The 22,401-nt window shown below is 35.0% G+C and overlaps 1 protein-coding gene across 2 annotated transcripts in view; it reads left to right on the forward strand.

Moving 5' to 3' along the window:
- Window positions 1-21,700, forward strand: part of GTF2A1L (general transcription factor IIA subunit 1 like) — a 57,948-nt gene extending 36,248 nt beyond the window's left edge. For both annotated transcript variants that reach the window (XM_061210432.1, XM_061210433.1), the window contains 3 exons: window positions 12,973-13,230; window positions 13,923-14,012; window positions 21,593-21,700. In XM_061210432.1, coding sequence (XP_061066415.1) covers window positions 12,973-13,230; window positions 13,923-14,012; window positions 21,593-21,700 — 456 coding nt within the window. The remainder of the gene's footprint in view (window positions 1-12,972; window positions 13,231-13,922; window positions 14,013-21,592) is intronic.
- The last annotated feature ends 701 nt before the right edge of the window (window positions 21,701-22,401 follow it).

Below are 22,401 nucleotides of genomic sequence, written 5' to 3' on the forward strand. Positions count from 1 at the left end.
CTTCTCCAGCTCCTTTGTATTTCTTGCCGGCTCTCCCCACCATCTTCATTGCCCTCTCTCCCAAATATTATCATTTCTGCTACCTTCTCTTTTAATTATATACCTTTCTGACTGCTTCCTCTTATCTCCTTTGTGAGCTCCTCTTTATCTGCCTTTCCTGTTTCCTAAGGTTCTATCCTCAGCCCATTTCTCTTCTTACTTCATGTTTTCCCTGGGCAATCTCATGCATTATCATGGTTTTTAACTATGACCTGCTTGTTGATGACTGCATTTTCAGCCCAGTTATTCCCTTGAGCTTCATTCTCATGTCTGTTTCCTTTCTAGACAGCTCTCCCTGAATGTTATAATAAGTCATTGTTTCCTCATCAGAGATACTGCATAGTACCACTGCCCACCTGGTCTCCCAAGCTAAGGACTGCAATGACTTTTTGGCCCCCTTTCCCCCTTATCCTCCTTATATCATGTGCTTTTTTAGAATTCTTTTTATTTATTTATTTTAGGCCATGCCATGTGGCATGTGGGATCCCAGTTCCCCAACAAGGGATCGAACCTGTGCCCCCTACACTGGGAGTGCAGAGTCTTAACCACTGGACTGCCAGGGAAGTCCTTTAAAAATTATTTTAAAAATTGTAAAAAAAAAAAAAAAAAAAAAATTTATAAAGTATATACAGTGGACCCTTGAACAGTGCAAGGGTTAGGGACACTGAGCTCCGTGCAGTCAAAAATCTGCGTCTAACTTTATAGTTAACCCTCTGTATCCGTGATTCCGCATCCACGGATTCAACCAATCACATACCTTGTAGTATATTTATTGAAAACAATCCACGTATAAGTGGACCTGCGCATTTCAAACCCATGTTGTTCAAGGGTTTTCTGTATAACATAAAATTTACCAATTTAACCATTTTTAGGTGTACAGTTCAGTGGCGTTAAACATGTTCACATTATTGTGCAACCATCACTACTATCCATCTCTAGAACTTTCTAATCATCCCAAACTGAAATTCTGTACCCATTAAACAATAACTCCCCATTACCCCCTCCATTCAGCTCCTGGTAACTTCTACTTTCTGTTTCTATGAATTTGACTACTACTAGGTACCTCATGAGTGGTATCATACAATATTTGTACTTTTGTGACTGGCTTATTTTGCTTAGCACATTTTCAAGGGTCATTCATGTAGCATATATGGGAATTTCATTCCTTTTAAAGATTGAGTCATGTAATTTTTGACAACTTTTAAAACCAAATATTTCTGGAATCTGTTCCCTCTTCTCCATCCCCACTGCCATTGCCCTAATTGTCTCTCAATTGGGATAATCTAGTTTCTAACTGATTTATTAGCCTGTAGTCTCTGCTGGTTCTTACTCCACTCCTTCCAATCCATCCATCCTAGAGGTTAAAGGCTTCAGGGATCAGAAATGTTTTGAATTCCTTCTCTATCCCTTAATAACTACGTGACTTGGGCAAGCTACTATTTCCTCATTTGTAAAATAAAGATAATAGTAGCTACCATAGAATTGTGATGGTGGGAGGATTATGTGAGATAATCAATGTGAAGTGCTCAGCAGCATACTGCCTAGCATATGGTAAGAGCTCAGTGAACATTAGCTATGATCTCTGCTCCTCATGGCTACCATAAATTTACTCAGCATGCAGCCTGCTTAACATGTCACTGACTGCCCAGTGGATAAAATTTAAGCTCCTTGTAAAAAAAAATTAATAAACAGAAATCTCAATTAAATAGAGTTGGGTGACCTGAGGGGGGCGCTCTCATGCCCTGTGACAATAGCAGAGCCCAACTAGAAGACCCCGCTTCTATGCTGACAACAACTTAGCCAATGAAGAGCTGTGGACTCTTTGTTTACTATAGCCCTCCCAACTTCCTTTTCTTCTCTATATAAGCTTTCTTCCTCCGAGGGGACTTGCGTGCGGCTCTCCATGGTTGCACACCCCAAATTTCTGCTGATCCTGAATAAACCTATCTTTGCCTGAGAAATATCTGGCAGTCTGTTTTTTTTTAGGTCAACATTCTTAATGTGGCATACGAGGACCTCCATGTTCTTTTTCAGCCAGAGTTTCTTATTTACTCTTCCTTTATTTTATGCCTACTACTTTATTGGTAACAACAAACTGTGAGCAATTATCTGTGTTAACCAGAAGAAAGGGTGGTGGGAGAAAAGCCAGGCACAAAGCAGAGGGGATAACAAAAGCAAAGAGAGGCAGGAAACAACAAAGTTAATTCCTACTTACCCATTTATTACTTCCTTCAGAAATCTTACTTAATACCTTTCTATCTACCCTCTCCCCTTTCATTATTAGGTTGGATGTATCTCTTCTGTGTTATCATAGCACCTTACGTATGTATCTGTCATAATGTAGTTAAAAGATGCATTAAAATGTCCTGTGTGCATTGAGAGGTACATTTTATTAATCTTTGTATACCCAACACCTAAGAATATATACACACACACACACACACACACACACACACACATATATTCATGTGTACTAGAATATAAGCTTTAAAAGAAGAGGATCTATGACTAGTTTATTTGGCTCAATAGTTCTCAACTCTGGCTAAATATTAGAATTATTGGGGCATTAAAAAAATGTTCAGGTCTGCCCCAAGGGATATGGATCTAATTGGTCTGGAGTGGGGTCCACTAATTATTGTTGGAGTTCTCTGAGGTGATTGTAATACATAGTTAAGATTAAGAACCACTGATCTAGCTCAATATCAATTTATGAATGAAAAATGGATGGAGTGAGGGGATTAGAGAATATATAACTTTAAGAGCTTTTATTTTTCTTCCAATCCATTCTGATACTCTAAAAGATAAAATATCATACCAACAGTTATTTGAATTCATGATTCAGTTAATTGAGCACATATTTTTTTGAGTCATTATATGCTACTTCTAAATGAATATCTCTAAATCAGATTTTTAAACCAGGTATGTGACATTTTTATTTCTTTAGAGGAAAAAAGCCAATTTAACAAGTTACTTTTTTTTCGTATTTGTCAAAATATGTTGAGGTATATTTCATCCCAAAAAAGAGTAGAGTGGCATGGGATGCTACTGTACATGGTTAGGTAATATATAATCATTATTGCCATTATGTTGTGGGAGATGGCTGGATTAAGTTTCTGTTAAGAATTAAAGATGTACCCTGCCATTATGATTATAGGCAACTGAATTTCACATAGTTTAGTTTGAAAATGTGAAAAGAAAGTATGTCATAGCTTAGGCTTCTCCTGTTTTATCTTTATTCCCACATATGCGTATGAGGTTGTGTCAGTCCTTACCAGCCATTAGAAAAATATGGTCCTTTCATTAGGGGAAAGCTTAAGTTGAAAAGGTTGGAAGCTGTATTTGGCAAATAAAGCTTTATCTTGAAGCGTCCTATGCATTTGCTCATTGTACTGCCCAGCCACAGAAGCTGTATGCAATTGAAAAGACCTTGGTGAAGCTGAGAATCTTGGAAATCATTGAGCTGGTTTGTTTAGAGCAGAGAAAGAACACTAAAGCAGTGCTTCTGTCGGATGATGTCATCTGCACTAGAACTGTTGACATTTCTTCACGTTCAGCCAGAACTCATAGAAGAATCAGCAGTGACTTTTCTTTAACATTCAGCAGGATAAAAATACTAGTACTTCTCAGGGCAGCCAACATCTGATTTTAATCATATTTGCACATTGGCACAATAAAAAATTCCTATGTTGTGAGACCTTTTTTTGAAACTGGAAACTGACATCTTTGTAATAATGAAGTTTTTATAGATTAACAGATTTGGTACTCTCTATACTGATGGAACCCCTGAGATGCTCGGCAACACATGGTTTTGCTGCTTCAGTGGAGAGAGCATTTCAATGTCTATTTCAGCACATGGCATACCTTAGTGCTGAGACCCAGCCAATAATTCTAAAAGAAGTTTTGTCGGCTGCTGTGACACTCAAATGCATTAGAATTTAATTGAATTATTAAATTTTCCAATTTAATGATTTAAATTGATTTAATGATTTCCAATTTAATTTCCAATCATTATCTTTTCCAAGACATTTGTCAAAAAGTGTGGAGAAAATGTTATATTCTTTTTTATGCAAATTTTTTATGGCGTTTCAAAGGACAGTACTTGAAGCCCTTGATTGATCCTTGGGGAGACATTAACTATTTTTGAGAGACAGTGGAAACCTCCTAATAACAATTTGACTTGGAGGAGTTCATTGATCTATGTAGTGGATGTTTGCCATACGAAAGGCTTAAATCTTTCTATTCATGGGCCTGCGGTATCAATTACAGATGTTGCTGCAAAACTGCCTGCTATTTTGGTTAAACTACCACCTTGGAAAAGGAGATTGGAGTCAGATAATCATATGAACTTTCTCATGCTTGGTGGAAGTGCTTCTGAAGAAAGAAGTTGAGAATGTCGAAACTCTTTTGCAGTTATTGATATTAAATTTGGATTTGTAATCTTACTCCTTTCCCAGAATAAAGAGGACCTCACTGATATAAGTAAAGTAAGATGATGCTACGTGAATTCAATTACAAGAGTCCTGGAATCTTTAATATTCCTTAATAAGCTTATACTAATCTGGTAAAGTACCATGGGAGCGCTGATTCATTTTGTAACAAAAGATCTTGCAGTTTAAGGTTTTCAGTACTTGTTGCTATTAACATGAAAAGCCAATTCCAACATGTGATTTAGGCCCAGGACTAACCTTACCATAATTTACTTTTCACACAATCAGATTTATTGGGGTAGTATCTACATACAGTAAAGTTCACCTTTATTTAGGTATACAGTTTTTAGATGTACATATGAATTTTGACAAAACACTTGGAGTTACATAACCAGTATCATAGTTGAGATACAGAACATTTCCATCACCCCAAAGAGGTCCCTCAGGCCCCTGTGTAGCCAATACCCTCCCTCCACATCTGGTCCCTGGCACTCACTGATCTGTTTTCTTTTGGTATAGGCTTGGCTTTTTCAGAATGTCAAACAAATGGAATCATGCAATATGTAACTTTAACATGATATATTCGCAATTCATTCATGTTTTTGCATATATTAGTATGTTCCATTGTGCCACAGTTTGTTTATCCATTCACCATTTGGACATTTGGATGTTTCCAGTTTGGGCATTTGTGAATGAATCCCCTAAAAACATTCATGTGTGGGTTTGTGGGTTTCCTCCCTTCCTGTCTCTCTCCCTCCCTTCCTTCCTTTTTGGTGTGGAGTTAGGTTTTCTTTACTTTTGAGTAAATACCTAGGAGTGGGATTTCTAGGTCATATGATACCTGTATGCTTATAAGAAACTGCCAAACTCATTTCCAAAGTGGCTGTATTCCCACCAGCAATGTGTGGTGGAATGCGAATTTCTGCTACCAATGGGTAAGAGTTGTAGTTGCTTCACGTCCTTGGTATTTAATGCTCTCTTTAGGAGAGGAGAAGTTTGTGATTTTGATGAAGTCTAATGTATTCTTTTTTCCTTTTGATTTCTGCTAATGTGTCTTATCTAACCAAAGGTTGTGAAGATCATCGAATGCTTCTAAAAATTTTATGGATTTTACATTTAGGACTGTGATCCGTTTTTGAGTTAATTTTTGTGTATAGTGCAAGGTTAGGGTTTAGGTTCTTTTTTTTTGCATATGGTTGTTCAGTTGTTTTAGCATTCTTTGTTAAAAAGACTACCCTGTCTCCATTGAGTTGCCTAAATCACATTGAGTGTTTAAAGCACATTCACCTTTAATGAAAATCAGTTATCATATGTGTGTTGGTTTATTTCTGGACTTCCACTCTGTTTCATTAATTCATGTGTCTATCTTTTCACTAGCACCACACTGTCTTGATTATGTCAGCTTTGTAGTAAGTCTGGACATCAGAGAGTATGAGTTAACTTTATTCTTTTTCAAAGTTATTTTGGTTATTCTAATTCTTTGCTTTTCCGTATAAATGTTAGAATGAGCTTGTCATTTTTTACAAAAAAAGCTTCTGGGATTCTGATATGGGTTTTGTTGTATCTATAGATCAACAAGGGGAGAATTGACGTCTTCACAATGAGTGTTCCAATTTATTGCTACATTTTTTATTTAGATCTTGACTTTTATTAAAGTTTTATAGTTCTCAGCATACATATATTGCACATATTCTATTTTTATCTAAGTGTTTTCATGGTTTTGGGTGCTGTCATAAATAATAATACACACCATAAAGCACAACGTTATTTATATTTTAAGCTTCATTTGCATTAATTTAAAAAATATTTTCAAAGATAGGATTATTGAGGAAAAAAACTAAAAATTTCCGTGGTTCTTCAAGTACATTGCCACAGTAGTTTCAAGAGGTTGTGCAATTTTTCCTGCCACCAGCACTCTGCATCAGTTTTACCACATACTTGGCAGTTTACTAGCACCATTGATTTTGTCTATTGTAAAAATTTACCTTTTAACCATTTTTTACTGTACAGTTCAGTGGCATTAAATGCAGTCACATTCTTGTGCAACTGTCCTCACCATCCATCTCTGGAACATTTTTTATTTTCCCAAATTGAAATTCTATACCCATTGAACACTAACTCCCCATTCGTCTCTTCCCCCAGCCCCTGGCACCTACCATTCTACTTTCTGTCTCTATGAATTTGACTATAGGTATCTCAAAGCAGGAGGTCAGATAGTATTTGTCCTTTTGTGTCCCTTTTCACTTAGCATAATGTCTTGTGTTCATCCATGTTGTAGCATGTATTAGAATTTTTTCCTTTTTATTCTTAAATAACATTCCATTGTGTATATATACCATATTTTGTTAATTCATTCATCCATCCATGAACACTTGGATTGCTTATACCTTTTGACAGTTGTGTCTAATGCTACTATAAACTTGGGTATACAAATGTCTCCTTGTTTCCCTGCTTTCAGTTATATAGCCAGATATGGTGCTGGGTCATATGACAATTCTGTTTATAATTTTTTAAGGAACTACCGTAGTGTTCCATAGCAGCTGCACCATTTTACATTCCCACCAGCAGTGCACAATTTCTCCACATTCTCACCAGCACTTATTTTCTGTTTTTTTTTTTTTTCTTTGATAATAGCCATCCTAATGGGTATGAGGTGGTATCTTATTGTGGTTTGGATTTGCATTTCCCTAATGATTAGTGATACTGAACATCTTTTCATGTGCTTATTGCCATTTGTATATTTTCTTTGGAGAAATGTCTAAGTTCTTTGCGCATTTTTAAATCAAGTTTTTCGTTTTGTTGTTGAGTGTAGGCGTTTTAAAATATATTCTGGATATTAACTCATCAGATATATGATTTGCAAATATTTTCTCCCATTTTGTGGGTTGCCTTTTCACTTTGTTGATAGTGTCCTTTGATGCACAAAGGTTTTAATTTTGATGAAGTCCATTTTATCTTTTTTTTTTTTTTTTGCCTGTGCTTTTGGTATCATATCTAAGAAATCATTCCCAAATTCAGTGTCATGAAGATTCTCCTCTATGATTTTTTTCCTAAGAGTTTTGTAGTTTTAGCTCTTATGTTTAACTTTTTAATCCATTTTGAGTTAATTTTTGTATATGGTGTAAGGTAGGGGACCAACTTCATTCTTTTGCATGTGGATATCTAGTTTTCTTAGCATTTGTTGAAAAGATTATCCTTCCCTGTTGAATGGTCTTGTCACTTTTGTAGAAGATCATTTGACCATATATGTGAGAATTTATTTCTGGTCTCTCTGTTCCATTGGTCTTTTGTCTGTCTTTATGCAAATACACTATTTTGACTACTGTAGTTTTGTAGCAAGCTTTGAAATCAGGATGAATGGGACCTCCAACTTGTATTTTCTTTTTCAAGATTGTTTTGGTTATTCAGGGTCCCTTGAGATTCCATATGAATTTCAAGATGCATTACTATTCCATTCGCACCAAAAATGTCATTTGGATTTTGATAGGGATTGCATTGAATCTTAGTTGTCTTTGGGTAGTATCAACATTTTAATAATATTAACTCTTCTAATCCATAAACATGGAATGTCTTCCCATTTATTTGTATCATTTTTAACTCCTTTTGGCAATGTTTTGTAGTTTTTAGTGAACAAGTCTTTTTCCTCCTTGATTATGTTTACTCCTAAATATTCTATTTGGTGGTTTTGTAAATGGAATTGCTTTCTTAACTTTGTTTTCAGGTTGTTAATTGTTAGTGTATAGAAATGCACCTGATTTTTGTATGTTGTTTTGTATTTTGTACCTTTTGCTGAATTCATTAGTTCTAACATTTTTTTTGTGTGTGTGGAATTTTGGGGGTTTTGTACATAGAGCATTATGTCATCTGCAAACAGAGCCAGTTTTACTTCTTCCTTTTTAATTTGGATGCCTTTTATTTCTTTATCTTGCTTAATTGCCCTAGCTAGGGCATCTAGTACTATGTTGAATAGAAGTGGCAAGAGTGGGCATCCATGCCTTGTTCCTGATTTTAGAGGAAAAGCTTTCAGTTTTCACCATTGAATATGCTGTTAGCTGAGAGTTTCTCATAGGTCAATTTTATTATGTTGAGGTAGTTTCTTTCTATTCCTAGTTTGAGTGTTTTTTTTAATTTTTATTTTTAAATCATGAAAGGGTGTTAAATTTTGTCAAATGCTTTTTTTGCATTAGTTTAGGTGATTGTGTCATTTTTTCCCCTCTTCAGTCTGTTAATGTGTTGTATTACATTGATTTTTCATATGTTGAACCACTTTTGCATTTCAGGAATAAATCTCATTTGGTCATGGTGTATGATCCTTTTAATGTGCTGTTGAATTCTGTTAGTATTTTGTTGAGGATTTTTTTTTTTTTTTCAGCCATGTTGTGTGATCTTAGTTCCCTGACCAGGGATTGAACCTGGGCCCTCACAGTGAGAGTGTGAAGTCCTAGCCACTGGACTGCCAGAGAATTCCCTTGTTGAGGATTTTTGAGGATTGGTGTTAATTCTTCTTTGAATGCTTGGTAGAATTCTTTAGTGAAGCCATCTGGTCCTGGGCATTTCTTTGTTGAGAGGTTTTTGATGACTAATTGAATCTCATTACTGGTTATAAGTCTATTAATATTTTCTCTTTCTTCATGATTCAGTCTTGGTAGGTTTTGTGTTTTTAGGAATTAGTTCATTTCATCTAGGTTATCCAATTTGTTGGCATACAGTTAGTCTTATAATTCTTTTTATTTCTGTAAAATCACTAGTAAAGTTTCTTTATTTCTGATTTTAGTTATTTGAGTCTTCTCTCTTTTTTTCTTCATCAGTCTAGCCAGAGGTTTATAAATTTTATTGATCTTTTTGAAGAACCAATTCTTGGTTTTGTTTAGTTTCTCTATTGTTTTTCTATACTTTATCTCTGCCCTAATTGCTATTATTTCCTTCCTTCTACTAGCTTTGGCTTTATTTGTTCTTCTTCTAGTTCCTTAAGGTTGTTAATTTGAGATCTTTCTCCTTTTTTAATATGAGCATTTACAGCTATAAATTTCTCTCTTAGCACTTCTTTTGCAGAATCCCACATGTTTTGGTATGCTGTGTTTTCCTTTTCATTTGTCTCGAGATTTTTTTTTATCTTTTGACAAAAGATTTTGGTTTTTTTTTATTTCTTCTTTGACCCATTGATTTTTTTTTTTTTTTTTTTGAGACTGTAGTTTAACTTCTACATCTTGTGGATTCTCCAGTTTTCCTTCTGCTGTTAATTTCTGGTTTCATTCCATTGTGATCAGAAAAGATACTTTGTATGATTTCAGTCTTTTTAAATACTAAGATTTGTTTTGTGGCCTAATTTATGGCCTATCCTGGAGAACGTTCTGTGTGTACTTGAGAAAAATGTGTATCCTCCTATTTTGCATGTTTTGTATATGTTTGTTAGGTACAGTTAGTCTGTCATGCTCAAGTTCTTTATTTCCTTATTGATATTGTGTCTGGTGGTTCTATTCATTATTGAAAGTGGAGTATTAAAGTTCCCTACTATTACTGCAGAGCTGTTTCTCCCTTTTTGTTGCATATATTTAGGAGGTCTGATGTTTGGTGCATAAATATTTGTAATTGTTATATCTTCTTGGTGAATTGATTCTTTTATCATTATGTAATTTTTTTTTGTTTCTTGTAACAGTGTTTGACTTAAAGTCTATTTTGTCTGTTTTTAGCATAGTTTCCCCAACTCTTGTGGTTACTGTTTGCATGGAATATCTTTTTCCATCATTTTACTTTCAACCTTGTGTGTCCTTACACCTAAGGTGAGTCTCTGGTAGACAGCATGTAACTGGATACTGTTCATCCATTTTCCAATCTGTCTCTTTTGGTTGGGGAGTTTAATCCATTTACATTTAAAGTAATTACTAATAGGGGAGAGGTTACTCTTGCTGTTTTGTTTTCTGTGTGTCTTTTAGCTTTTTTGTCCCTTATTTCCTCCCTTATTACATTCTTTTGTGTGTAGTTTTTTTGTAATGACACATTTTGATTGTTTTCTCATTTCCTTTTGTGTGTTCTCTATAAATATTTTCTTTGTGGTTCATGGAGATTACTTATAGCATCTTAAAGTTGTAACAATCTATTTTGAACTGTACCAACTCACCTTTAATTTCATACAAAAACTCTGCTTCTTTACAGCTTTACCCTCCACCACTTTATATTACTGATGTCCCACATTATGTCTTTATATATTGTGTACTCCTTGATATAGATTTATAATTATAATTTTTTAATGCTTTTATCTCTTAAATCTCATAGAGGAATAAAAAGTAGAGTTAACAAACCAAAATTATGATAATACTGGGTTTTATATTTGTCATTGTATTTATCTTTACCAGAGAACTTTATATTTTTGTGTGGCTTCAGATTACTGTCTAGCTTCCTTTCATGCTGATTTAAAGGACTCCCTTTAGTATTTATTGTAGGGTAGACCTAGTAGTAATAAACTCCTTCAGCTTTTATCTGGAAATGCCTTATTTGCAGGACAGTTTCCCAGATATAGAATTCCCAGTTTAGTCTTTTCTTTCAGCACTATTATTTTTTCTTTTTCTTTGGCCACACCACATGGCACGTGAGATCCTAGTTCCCTGACCAGGGATCGAACCCATGCCCCCTGCATTGGAAGCATGGAATCTTAACCACTGGACCACCAGGGAAGTCCTTCAGCACTTTAAATATATGTCATACCACTGCCTTTTTGTTTTCAAAGTTTCTGGTGAGAAATCTGCTTGTTATCTTACTGAGGATCCCTTGTATGTGATGAGTTGCTTTTCTCTTGCTGCTTTAAATAGTGCTGTTATTAAATTTCAATTTCCAATTGTTTATTGCTACTATACAGCCATACAATTTTTGTAAATTGCCTTACATCAGTCTGAATGTTTATGTAACCCCCAAATTAATATGTTGAAATCCTAACCCCCAAAAGGTGGTGGTAATTAGGAGGTGGGGCCTTTGGGAGGCGACTAGGTCATGAGGATGGAGTCTTCAATTAATGGGATTAGTTACCTTATAAGAGACCCCACAGGGCTCCCTAGCCCCTCTGCCATATGAGGACACAGTGAGAAGCCATCATCTGTGAACCAGAAAGTGGGCTCTACCAGATACCAAATCTGCTGGTGCCTTGATGTGGGACTTCTCAGCCTCCAGAATTGTGAAAAATAAATTTCCATTGTTAATAAGCTACCTAGTTTATGGTATTTTGTTATAGCAGCCCAAATGATCTAAAACAGTTTCCTTATCCTTTTAATGTCTTCGGGATCTATGGTGGCACCCTGTCCTTAATTAGTAATATTGTTTACTTGTTTCCTTTCTCTTTTTGTCAGTCTGGCTATGTTTTTTCATTTTTATTCATCTTTTCAAGGAATGAACTTTTGGTCTAATTGACTTTTTCTGTTCTCAGTTTCATGTATTTTTCTTTTTGTCTTTATTATTTCCTTATTTGCTATGAGCTTAATGTGGTCTTCTCTTTTTTAGTTTCTTAAGGTGGGATTTTAGGCCACTGATTTGAGACTTGCTTCTTTTCTTATATAGTCATATGAATTCCCTCTAGGCACTGCTTTAGCTACATCTCAGGTTTTGAAATGTAATGTTTTTGTTTGCATTCAATTAAAATTATGTTTTAATTTCCCTTGTGACTTCTTCTTTGACCCATGGGTATTTAAAAATGTGTTATTTAATTTGTAAGTATTTGAGGATTTTCCAGATTTTTCTGTTACTGATTTCTGGTTTAATTCCTTTGTGCTAAGAAAACATACTTTGTGTGTGTTAAATTTGCCAAGATTTGTTTTATGATCCAGAATATGGTCCATCTTGGTGAACATTCTGTGTGCTCTTGAAAAGAATGTGCATTTGGCTATTTGGGGGTGGAGTATTCCATAAATGCCAATTAGGTTATGTTGGTTGATTGTGTTGTTCAGTTCTTCTACATTCTTACTGAATTTCAGTCTGCTTTTTTTATTGATTAGTAAGAAGAAGAATGTTGAATTCTCCAACTATATTTGTGGATTTGTCTTTTAATCTTTTCAGTTCTGTCAGTTTTGATTTATATTTGTCCTTTTGTATTTGGCTTATTCTAGTTAGTACAATCCTTTATATTTTTTATTTATCCATTGAGCATGATGTCACTTGTCCTTTCTACTTCATTGAATTATTGTTTAAAATAAAATAGTTAAAACCTAAGAGGTATATAAATTTAAGATAGTATGTATAAAAACTGGTAAATATTATCTGAAAACAGTCAACTGATTTGCTGTCTATGTATGACTGTAAGTGGGTTTACTTTATTTACAATTTAAAAGTTATTCCCATCTTATATAGAAATGCTAGGGGTGTTCTAAAATTCAAAATTAGGGAATATCATCTGACAGGGAAGAAATATGTTTTCAGAGGCCACTTGTGAACTGTTTAAGTAATTTTATATTTTGCGTGATCCAATGTTATATACACCTTGTTTGACAGGGAAAAACTTTATTGCATTTATTTCTCTTTTTAGGATTCTAATTCTCAGATGGATTTAAGCATTCATGTAACTGATGATGATATTAATGAGATAATTCAAATAGACGGAACTGGAGATACATCTTCCAGTGATGAAATAGGAAGTACAAGAGATGTAGATGAGAACAAATTTCTAGGGATTACTGATGCAGGAGACCTGAAGGTACTTGAAGAAGCCAGCAGTATATCAAATGAAGATTCAACGGCCAACAGTAGTGATAATGAAGACCCTCAAGTAGACCTTGTGGAAGAGGTAAGGGTTATTTTTGAGCTGAAACTTTTTAAAATTTATAGCGTTTGTACTTTAATATACTTTGGAACCAAGAGGAATAACAATTAAGGTTAATCCTGTCTTTTGTCTTTAAAATGAGACTTATTTCTATCTAGTATTTAAACTTTTAATCTTAAACTGTAATTTAAATCAGTATTAAGTATTTAGGAATCAGCTACTATATTTGTTGGTCTTAACTAGAGGTAGTGAGAGGTTTAAGGGATGGGAGTGGAGGTAAAGAAGGCAGCCAGGGTAGAAGCATATCATATCTGCTCTAATCCTAATAAATGCCTTGAAATCTTTGTGGAATGTGATAATTAAGAAGCATGTAAGTGGTATTAACTATCGTTTATGGTGCCGTACATATGTGCCAGGTACCATACTAAATCTTACTGCCTTTTGTTATTTAATGTTACCACTGCCTTATGGGTCTTTTGGGTCTTATTACTGTCCTCATTTTGCAAATGAGAAAACTGAGATACAAGGAGTTTTAATAACTTGCCAAAGGTCAGTCTTGTGGTTATTGAGTGACTAAACTGGGATTCAAACTCAGGCTGTTTGACTTTTAAATACAATACTATTCTGTGTCCTTGGAGGGACAGAATATGTCCCTCTGTCTTTAAAAAATTCAGAGCATCATGAAATTCATTAATGTGAGTATATTTCATCTTTAGGACCCTTTAAATTCTGGAGATGATGTTAGTGAGCAGGATGTGCCGGACCTGTTTGACACAGATAATGTAATTGTCTGTCAGTATGAAAAGGTACTGTATTCACCTTTTAGACTTTGGGTTTATTAATTGCATTTATAGTAGAAAATAAGCAAAATGATGGGAAATATGATGATCAGTTACTGTTCAGTAAAATTAATCTCAAAATAGCTAATTAATTCTATAAATTTGGGAGGGTATTTTGGGTCTAAATACCCAAAATGTGCTGTGTGGTCTTGGTGATACCAAAAAAGTGATAGTCCTTGTCTTATGGAGGTGACAGTCTTATTGAAGCAAGATGTTTCTGTATGGAATAATAGAATGGCATACAATAAGATAGTAGGTAAATCAAAAGCTAAAATACGTGACAGGTAAATCAAATACTAAAATACATGGCATATAAATCAAATGCTAAGATGAGTGGCATGTAAATCAAATGCTACCATAAGTGGCACAGACAGTAAGTCCTAAAACGGGCTAGGAAATGCAAGAAATCGTTTGTAGTTGGAGTTCTCCACAAATCCTTCATGGGTGATGTGGGGCTTTGAAATAGGTCTTGAATGATTTGTAGGATATAGATAAGTGTGGAGAGTAGGCATTCAGAGTAGAATAGCCTGATAAAAGGCAGAGAAATGAATGCATGTAGGATTTATAAGGGACAGTGAAGAGACAGCTCTGCCTTGAATGAGGTGTTTTCCTTTTGAATGTGTTAGGAAGTGAGGCTGGATGGTGGACAGAGGTGGGAGCAGATTGGAAAATCCAGAATCCTGGTAGGGGAAGTTCAAACTTGATTTGATGGACATTAACCTTATGAGGATGATATTGAGAAAATTGTAATTGGGTTTAAAAACTGGCATTGTTTGCTAATTTGGAAGAGACAAATAGTAAGAAGAACAGGGGTAGTACATAAAGTAACAGACCCCAGACTAAGGATGGCAGTGTAGAACATGGAAGAGTTAGAGATTATGATGGAAGAATCATTGGACTTCCAATACTGTGTAGAAGAGAAGTGGTGAGAGTGGGCATTCTTGTCTTGTTCCAGATTTTAGTGGGAAGGCTTTTAGCTTTTCACCTTTGAGTATTATATTGGCTGTGGGTTTGTCATAAATTGCTTTTATTATGTTGAGATATGTTCCCTCTATACCACTTTCCTAAGGGTTTTTATCATGAATGGGTGTTGAATTTTACCAGATGCTTTTTCTGCATCTATTGAGGTGATCATGTGGTTTTTGTCCTTTTTTTTGTTGATGGGGTGTATCACATTGATTTGTGCATGTTGAACCATCCTTGTGACCCTAGCATGAATCCAGCTTGGTAATGGTATATGACCTTTTTTATGTGTTGTTGGATTCAGTTTGCTAATATTTTGCTGAGAATTTTTGCATCTATATTCATCAAAGATATTGGCCTGTAATTTTCTTTTTTGGTAGTTGTCTTTGTCTTGTTTTGGTATCAGGGTGATGGTGGCTTCATGAAATGTTTTTGGGAGAGTTCCTTCCTCTTTAATCTTTTGGAAGAGTTTGAGAAGGATTGGTATAAGTTCTTCTTTGTATGTTTGGTAGAATATACACTGAGGAAAAGACAGTCTCTTCAGCAGGTGATGTTGGGAAAGTTGGACAGCCACATGTAAGTCAATGAAGTTAGAACACACCCTCACACCATACACAAAAATAAACTCAAAATGGCTCAAAGGCCTAAATATAAGACAAGACACCATAAAACTCCTAGAGGAGAACATAGGCAAAACATTCTCTGACATAAATCGTACCAATGTTTTCTTAGGTCAGTCTCCCAAGGCAATAGAAATAAAAGCAAAAATAAACAGGTGGGACCTAATCAAACTTACAAGCTTTGCACAGCAAAGGAAACCATAAATAAAACAAAAAGATAAACAGAAAGGTCCTACTGTATAGCACAGGGAACTATATTCAATATCCTATGATAAACCATAATGGAAAAGAATTAAAAAAAAAGAATGTCTGTATGTGTATAACTGAGTCACTTTGCTGTACAGCAGAGATTGGCGCAACATTGTAAGTCAACTATACTTCAATTAAAAAAAATAAAATTAAGTAAAAAAAAATAAACGAAAAGACAACCTACAGACTGGGAGAAGATATTTGCAAATGATGTGACTGACGAGGGCTTAATTTCCAAAATATACAAACAGTTCATACAACTCAACAACAAAAAAACAAACAAGCCAATCCAAAAGTGGGCAGAAGACCTAAATAGACACTTCTCCAAAGAAGATATACAGATGGCCAACAGACATGTGAAAAGATGCTCAACATTGCTAATTATTAGAGAAATGCAAATCAGAACTACAGTGAGGTACCACCTCACACCAATCAGAATGGCCATCATTAAAAAGTCTACAAATAACATGCTGGAGAAGGTGTGGAGAAAAGGGAACCCTCCTACACTGTTGGTGGGAATGTAAATTGATGCAGCCACTATGGAAAACAGTATGGAAGTTCCTCAAAAAACTACAAATAAAGTTGCCATATGATCCAGCAATCCCACTCCTGGGCATATACCCAAACAAAACTATAATTCAAAAAGATACATGCACACCCCCCTATGTTCATAGCAGCACTATTACCATTGCCAAGACATGGAAACAACTTAAATGTCCATCGACAGATGAATGGATAAAGAAGATGTGGTATATATATACAGTGGAATATTACTCAGCCATTAAAAAAGAATGAAATAATGCCATTTGCAGCAACATGGATGGACCTAGAGATTATCATACTAAGTGAAGTGAGTCAGAAAGAGAAAGAAATACCATATGATATCACTTACATGTGGAATCTAAAATATGACACAAGTAAACATATCTATGAAACGAAAATAGACTCACAGTTACAGAGGACAGACTTGTGGTTGACAAGGGGGAGGGGGAGTAGGGGAGGGAAGGATTGGGAGTTTGTGGTTATATATATAATATATATATTATAATAATATAATATTATACAACAATGTCCTATTGTATAGCACAGGGAACCATATTCAATATCCTGTGACAAACCATAATGGAAAAGAATATGAAAAAGAATATATATATATGTGTGTGTGTGTGTGTGTGTGTATAACTGAGTCACTTTGCTGTACAGAAGAAATGAACACAACATTGTAAATCAGCTATACTTCAATAAAATTAAAAAAGTATCATTGGTACTTGGTGATTAGTTGGTCATGAGAGAATGATTGACAAGGGAGAGTTAAAGGTGTCTATCAGGTTTCAAGCCTAAAAATTAGCTTAATAGCAATTGAACTTTAGCAACTAAAATATAATACAGCTTAAATTTGTTTTTAAATACTATAATTGTGATTATGTAGTAGAATGGTCAGTTTTGTGTTCTTAACTTATTCATATTTACATTTTTTAGCAGCTTTGAGATATAATTCACATACTATACACTTCACCTATTTAAAATGTACAATTCAATGGTTTTAGTATATTTATGGATATGTGTAATCATTAACACAGTCAATTTTAGAAAATTTTTATCACCTCAGAAAGAAAGCCCATACCCTTTAGTTCTTACTCCCATATTGCCCCCTTTCTCCCATCCCCAGTAGTAAGGAACTACTAATGTACTTTCCATCATTGTAGATTTCCCTATTCTGGAGTTTCATATGAAAGGAATCATATAATATGTGGTCTTTTATGACTGGTTTCATTTATTTCACACAGTGTTTCAAGATTCATCCATATCATAGCTTTTAACAGTTCTTCATTCCTTTTTATTGATGAATACTAGTCCATTGAATGGATATACCACATTTTGTTTATCCATTCATCTGTTGAGTGATATTTGAGTTGTTTCCACCTTTTGGCTATTATGAAGAATTCTGCTATAAATATTCATGTACAAGTTTTTTGTGAATATATGTTTTCATTTCTTTTGGTAAATACCTAGGAGTGGAATTCTTGGGTCATACGGTAATAATTTGAGGCACTACCAGACTGTTTTCCAAGGTGGCTGTACCATTTTTCATTCCCATCAGCAGCGTATGATGGTTTAGATTGCTTTACATTCTCACTAACACTTGTTGTCTGACTTTTTGATTCTAGCCATCCTAGTGGGTGTGAAGTGGTATCTCGTGGTTTTGATTCACACTTCCCTGATGACTAATGCATATTTACATCTTTGACTTTTTTTCAGTAACAATTTCAATATACTCAGGGGAGATGGAGGATGGTACTTTGAATTGCTGTAAAAAATGAATCCTTTTCTCTAAAAATAAGATAATTTTCTCTCCTATAACATTTTGTATAGATAGAAAATGGCAATTTAGATGCTGGTAAACATAAACATAAGAAGGAATAGGTAATAGAAAAGGGACTGGTCTTGGTTTGAAAGTTCTTTTAGATTCTTATAAACAGTGTATTGTGTTCTATAAACAGTGTATTGCACTGTATAGACACTAGATTGTATATGCATTTCATAGAGTCACAAATAATTTTCTAGACTATTATGGATATAGTATTCTTTGTGGTACTGCATTGTGGGAAATAGCTTGTAATTAATTAACATTGAATTAATAGAATTTAGTATTTTAGTGATGTTAAGGAGGAGTAGGTTGCAGTTTTGGGTGTGATGTCCAGGGGAGGCCTTACTGAGAACGTGATTGGGTAAAGATCAAAAGGAGGTAAGAGAGGGGACTTCCTTGGTGGCGCAGTGGTTAAGACTCCGTGCTCCCAGTGCAGGGGGCCTGGGTTTGATCCCTGGTCAGGGAACTAGATCCCACATGCATGTCGCAACTAAGAGTTCGCATGCCACAACTAAGGAGCTGGCAAGCTGCAACTAATGAGCCCGCCTGCCACAACTAAGACCTGGTGTAACCAAATAAATAAATTGAAAAATATTTAAAAAAAAAAGGAGGTAAGAGAATGAACCATGAGGATATTTGGATGTAATCATTTCAGACAGAGGGAACAGTAAATAATACATAAGTCCTGAGGTAGAAGAATACCTGTGTGTTCAGGGAACAATGAGGAGAGCAGAGCAGTAAGTGAGGGGAAGAGCGGGATCTTATAGTCCATTTTAAGGACTTTATTTTTTGGATGAGAAGTCATTGGAGAGTTTTGAGCATAGAAATGATATCTGGTTTATGTTTTTAGTAGGGCCATAGTAAAAGTAGACTGGCTACCATGTTTAGAGTAGAATAAGAGGAGGACAAGGGTGAAAATAGGGAAACTAGTCATGGGACATATTAATCCAGGTGAGAGAGGATGGTGGCTTAGACAAGAGTAATAGTAGTGGAGGTGGTAGAAGTGGTTGGAATATGCTTTGTAGGTAGAACTAACATTTACTGATGGATCTGGATATGAGATGTGAGTAGGAGGTGTAAGGATTGTGTCCAAGATTTCTGGCCTGAATGAGAAGAATGAGTGGCCATTCCTCACTGAGATGGGGAAGACTGTGAGGTTCGGGGGAGAGTATATTAGTGTCCTTGTTTTAAACTTGCTTGAGATGTTTATTGGACATTTATGAAGAGGTGCTGAAGCAGTTGAATGAGAATCTGGAGTTTAAGGGAGAGGTGTGAGCTAGAGATATAATTTTGGGGAGTCATCAGCATATAGATGATGTTTAAAGCCATGAGATTAGATAAGATCACCAAGAGAGTGAATATAATCAGAAAGAAGAGTCCTGGTACACTCTCAAATTGAGAGGTAAGAGAGAGAAGGAGTGGCCAAAGAGTCATGTGGAAAACCAGGCATGTTCTAGAAGCCAAGTAAGGAAAATATTTCAAAGAGGATATATTGAATGGTGCCAGTAGATCAAGTATTTAAAAAATTTTTTCCTTATTATGTTATCTCTTTTGTTGCTGTGGTAAACGGGCTCTTCCTTTATATCTTCTAACTGTTGCTTATATATCAGTATTTGAAGGCAATGAATTTGTTTATTAATTTTGTATCAATACTGAATTCTTATTTAGTCATTTTAAATTGATTATCTTAGGTTTTTCAGACATCCAGTCATTGCATCTGCAAATTTATTTCATCTTTTCCAACTTTTATCTCTCTAGTTCTTTCTTCTTGTCTAATTGTGTTGGCTAGTACCAGTTGTACTTTCCTTTTGTCTAATTGTATTGGCTAGTACCTCTAGAGTGAAAAGTTGGATAAGAGTGGGTATTCTTGTCTATGTCCTGACTTGAGCAGGAGTACTTTTAGGGTTTCTGCACTAAGCACTAAGTCACGGCTTTTGGGTTGAGGTAGGGGCGTGTGTGTGTGTGTGTATGTTTGTAGGACATAGTCTTTCTTATTTTAGTTAAAAAAAAAAAATCTATAATGCATGAGTTTTATCAAAAGCTTTTTCAACATCATTGAAGATGATTATATTATTTGTCTCCTTAGGTCTAGTAATATAGTTTTTATACTAGTAAATTCCTAATGTTGAACCATTGTTGCATTTCTAGAATAATGTAGTCACTAGATAAAGGTACTGGGATGAGTTGTTGCCGCTGCTTCTACCGTTGTTCTTTTCCTTATTCTGGCCAGATTTTATCATCTGTGTTAAGGATTCTGTTGTCACTGTTGTGTTCCCCGAGACTTAAGATAAGTGCAAGTGAAAATTTGGAAGTCAAACTCAGAAAAGAAATTTTCTGTCACCAGGCCATTTCCCCCACACACAAATAGAGGGTTTATCCTTTGTATTTTCTTATGCTTCACAAAATGCATCCAAATACTAGTCACAGGCTTTTCTTCCTTGATTTGACTATTTGCAATCAACAACTAGGTTTAATTTTTACCCTTGATTTCAGATCATATATTTCTAAATTTTTAAAATAGTCACTTGTGGTTTACCCAGAAGTAACAATGATTGTATGATTTCTTACCTCTTAAGGTAGTAGGATTTTCTAGTTTTAATTTTGTATCAGGCTGATTTACTGAATCCAAAGAATAGCTAATAGAATCTGATAGATTATAAGCTGTATTTTCAGACCTTGCTCAGTGTGTTATTGTGACTTTCTTCTTCGAGGTGAAACACCACTATTTTTTCATTCCGGATAATATTAACTACATCCTCTCTTGTTTATTCCTTTGCAGACATAGTGAACTTTTTGCTGTTCTTGAGCAATCCAGGCATGCCCCTCCTCAGGACTTCTGTTCCCTTTGTCTGGAATGCTCTCTAGTCAATATCTTCTTTTTAAGTCTTTGCTCAAATGTTACTTCACAGGTCAGGCCCACCCTGACTCTTCTATTTAAAATTGTAACCCCACCTCTGTGTTTGTGATATTGCTTTTCCAGATCTATTTTTCATAACACTTACCACCTTTTAATATTCTATATAGTTTACGTGTTTATTAGGTTTGTTTCTCCCATCCTTACCAAAATGTAACCTCTTCAAAGACAGGAGTTTTTTTCCTGTTCTAAAAAATTATATCTATATTTTCCTTTTTAAAAAGCTAATAGATCTCCAGTGCCTAAAACAATACCTGACACATAGGAACTCGACAAATATTTGCTGAATGAATGAATAAACTATCTTGAGGAGGGTCTTATTTATAAAGAACTCCCATTTAGGGTCAGAATAATCCCATGGGATATGCAAAGAAATGTAAATGATCCTTTAACTTCTAAATTTAATTAATTTAGGCTGTTTTTCTCCCTCCAGATTCATCGAAGCAAGAACAAATGGAAATTCTATTTGAAAGATGGTGTTATGTGTTTTGGAGGGAGAGACTATGTATTTGCAAAAGCCATTGGTGATGCAGAGTGGTAAAACTGATGAGCTCAGTACATCATTAACATCAGTGGGACTATATCACATGTTGTTCACTGTATGGAATTTAATAAAATTATAATTCAGATGCAGATACAAATATACAGTTTTACATTTGTTTCATTTTACATTTCAAACTATTTTAACAGGTTTTTATTTTTTAACCCCCATTGTCTATACCATTACAAAGCATAGATGTATCAGGTGTGATGTAGCATGAAAAAATGTCATATTTCTTTAATTTTGAAGTAAAATTTAAGTCAGACTCCAGTTCCCCTTCATGGTGAAGTCAGTATCAATTATTAGATTGGGGCTGGTGTTCTTCCCACCTCTCACCAAACCATGTTACAAAAGACCCTGGAGACTAACACAATATTGTAAAGCAGCTATACTCCAATAAAAAAAAAATCATATTTGAAAAAAAAAAAAAAGGATCCTGGAGAGTCTTATAAGTAGCAGGATATTTAAGAAGGCTTCTCAACATGAAAATCGTTGCTGAGGCCAGGATCCCTAGAGCCAAGGATCAGCCTTTCTGGGTTTATCATGTGGCCAGGCCATTCTTCTTTGTACCTGCTATTTCCCTGGGGAACTGTAGGAGTGGGTTAGGTTCCCATTCTAATTCTTGTTACTTCATACTTCTGTCCTCTTCCCTCTTGCCCTATTTTTTTTTTTTTCTATTTTTCTTACCGTGGAAGACCCCT

The sequence above is a fragment of the Eubalaena glacialis genome, chromosome 14 (assembly GCF_028564815.1).
Source record: "Eubalaena glacialis isolate mEubGla1 chromosome 14, mEubGla1.1.hap2.+ XY, whole genome shotgun sequence".
Lineage (NCBI taxonomy): Eukaryota > Metazoa > Chordata > Mammalia > Artiodactyla > Balaenidae > Eubalaena > Eubalaena glacialis.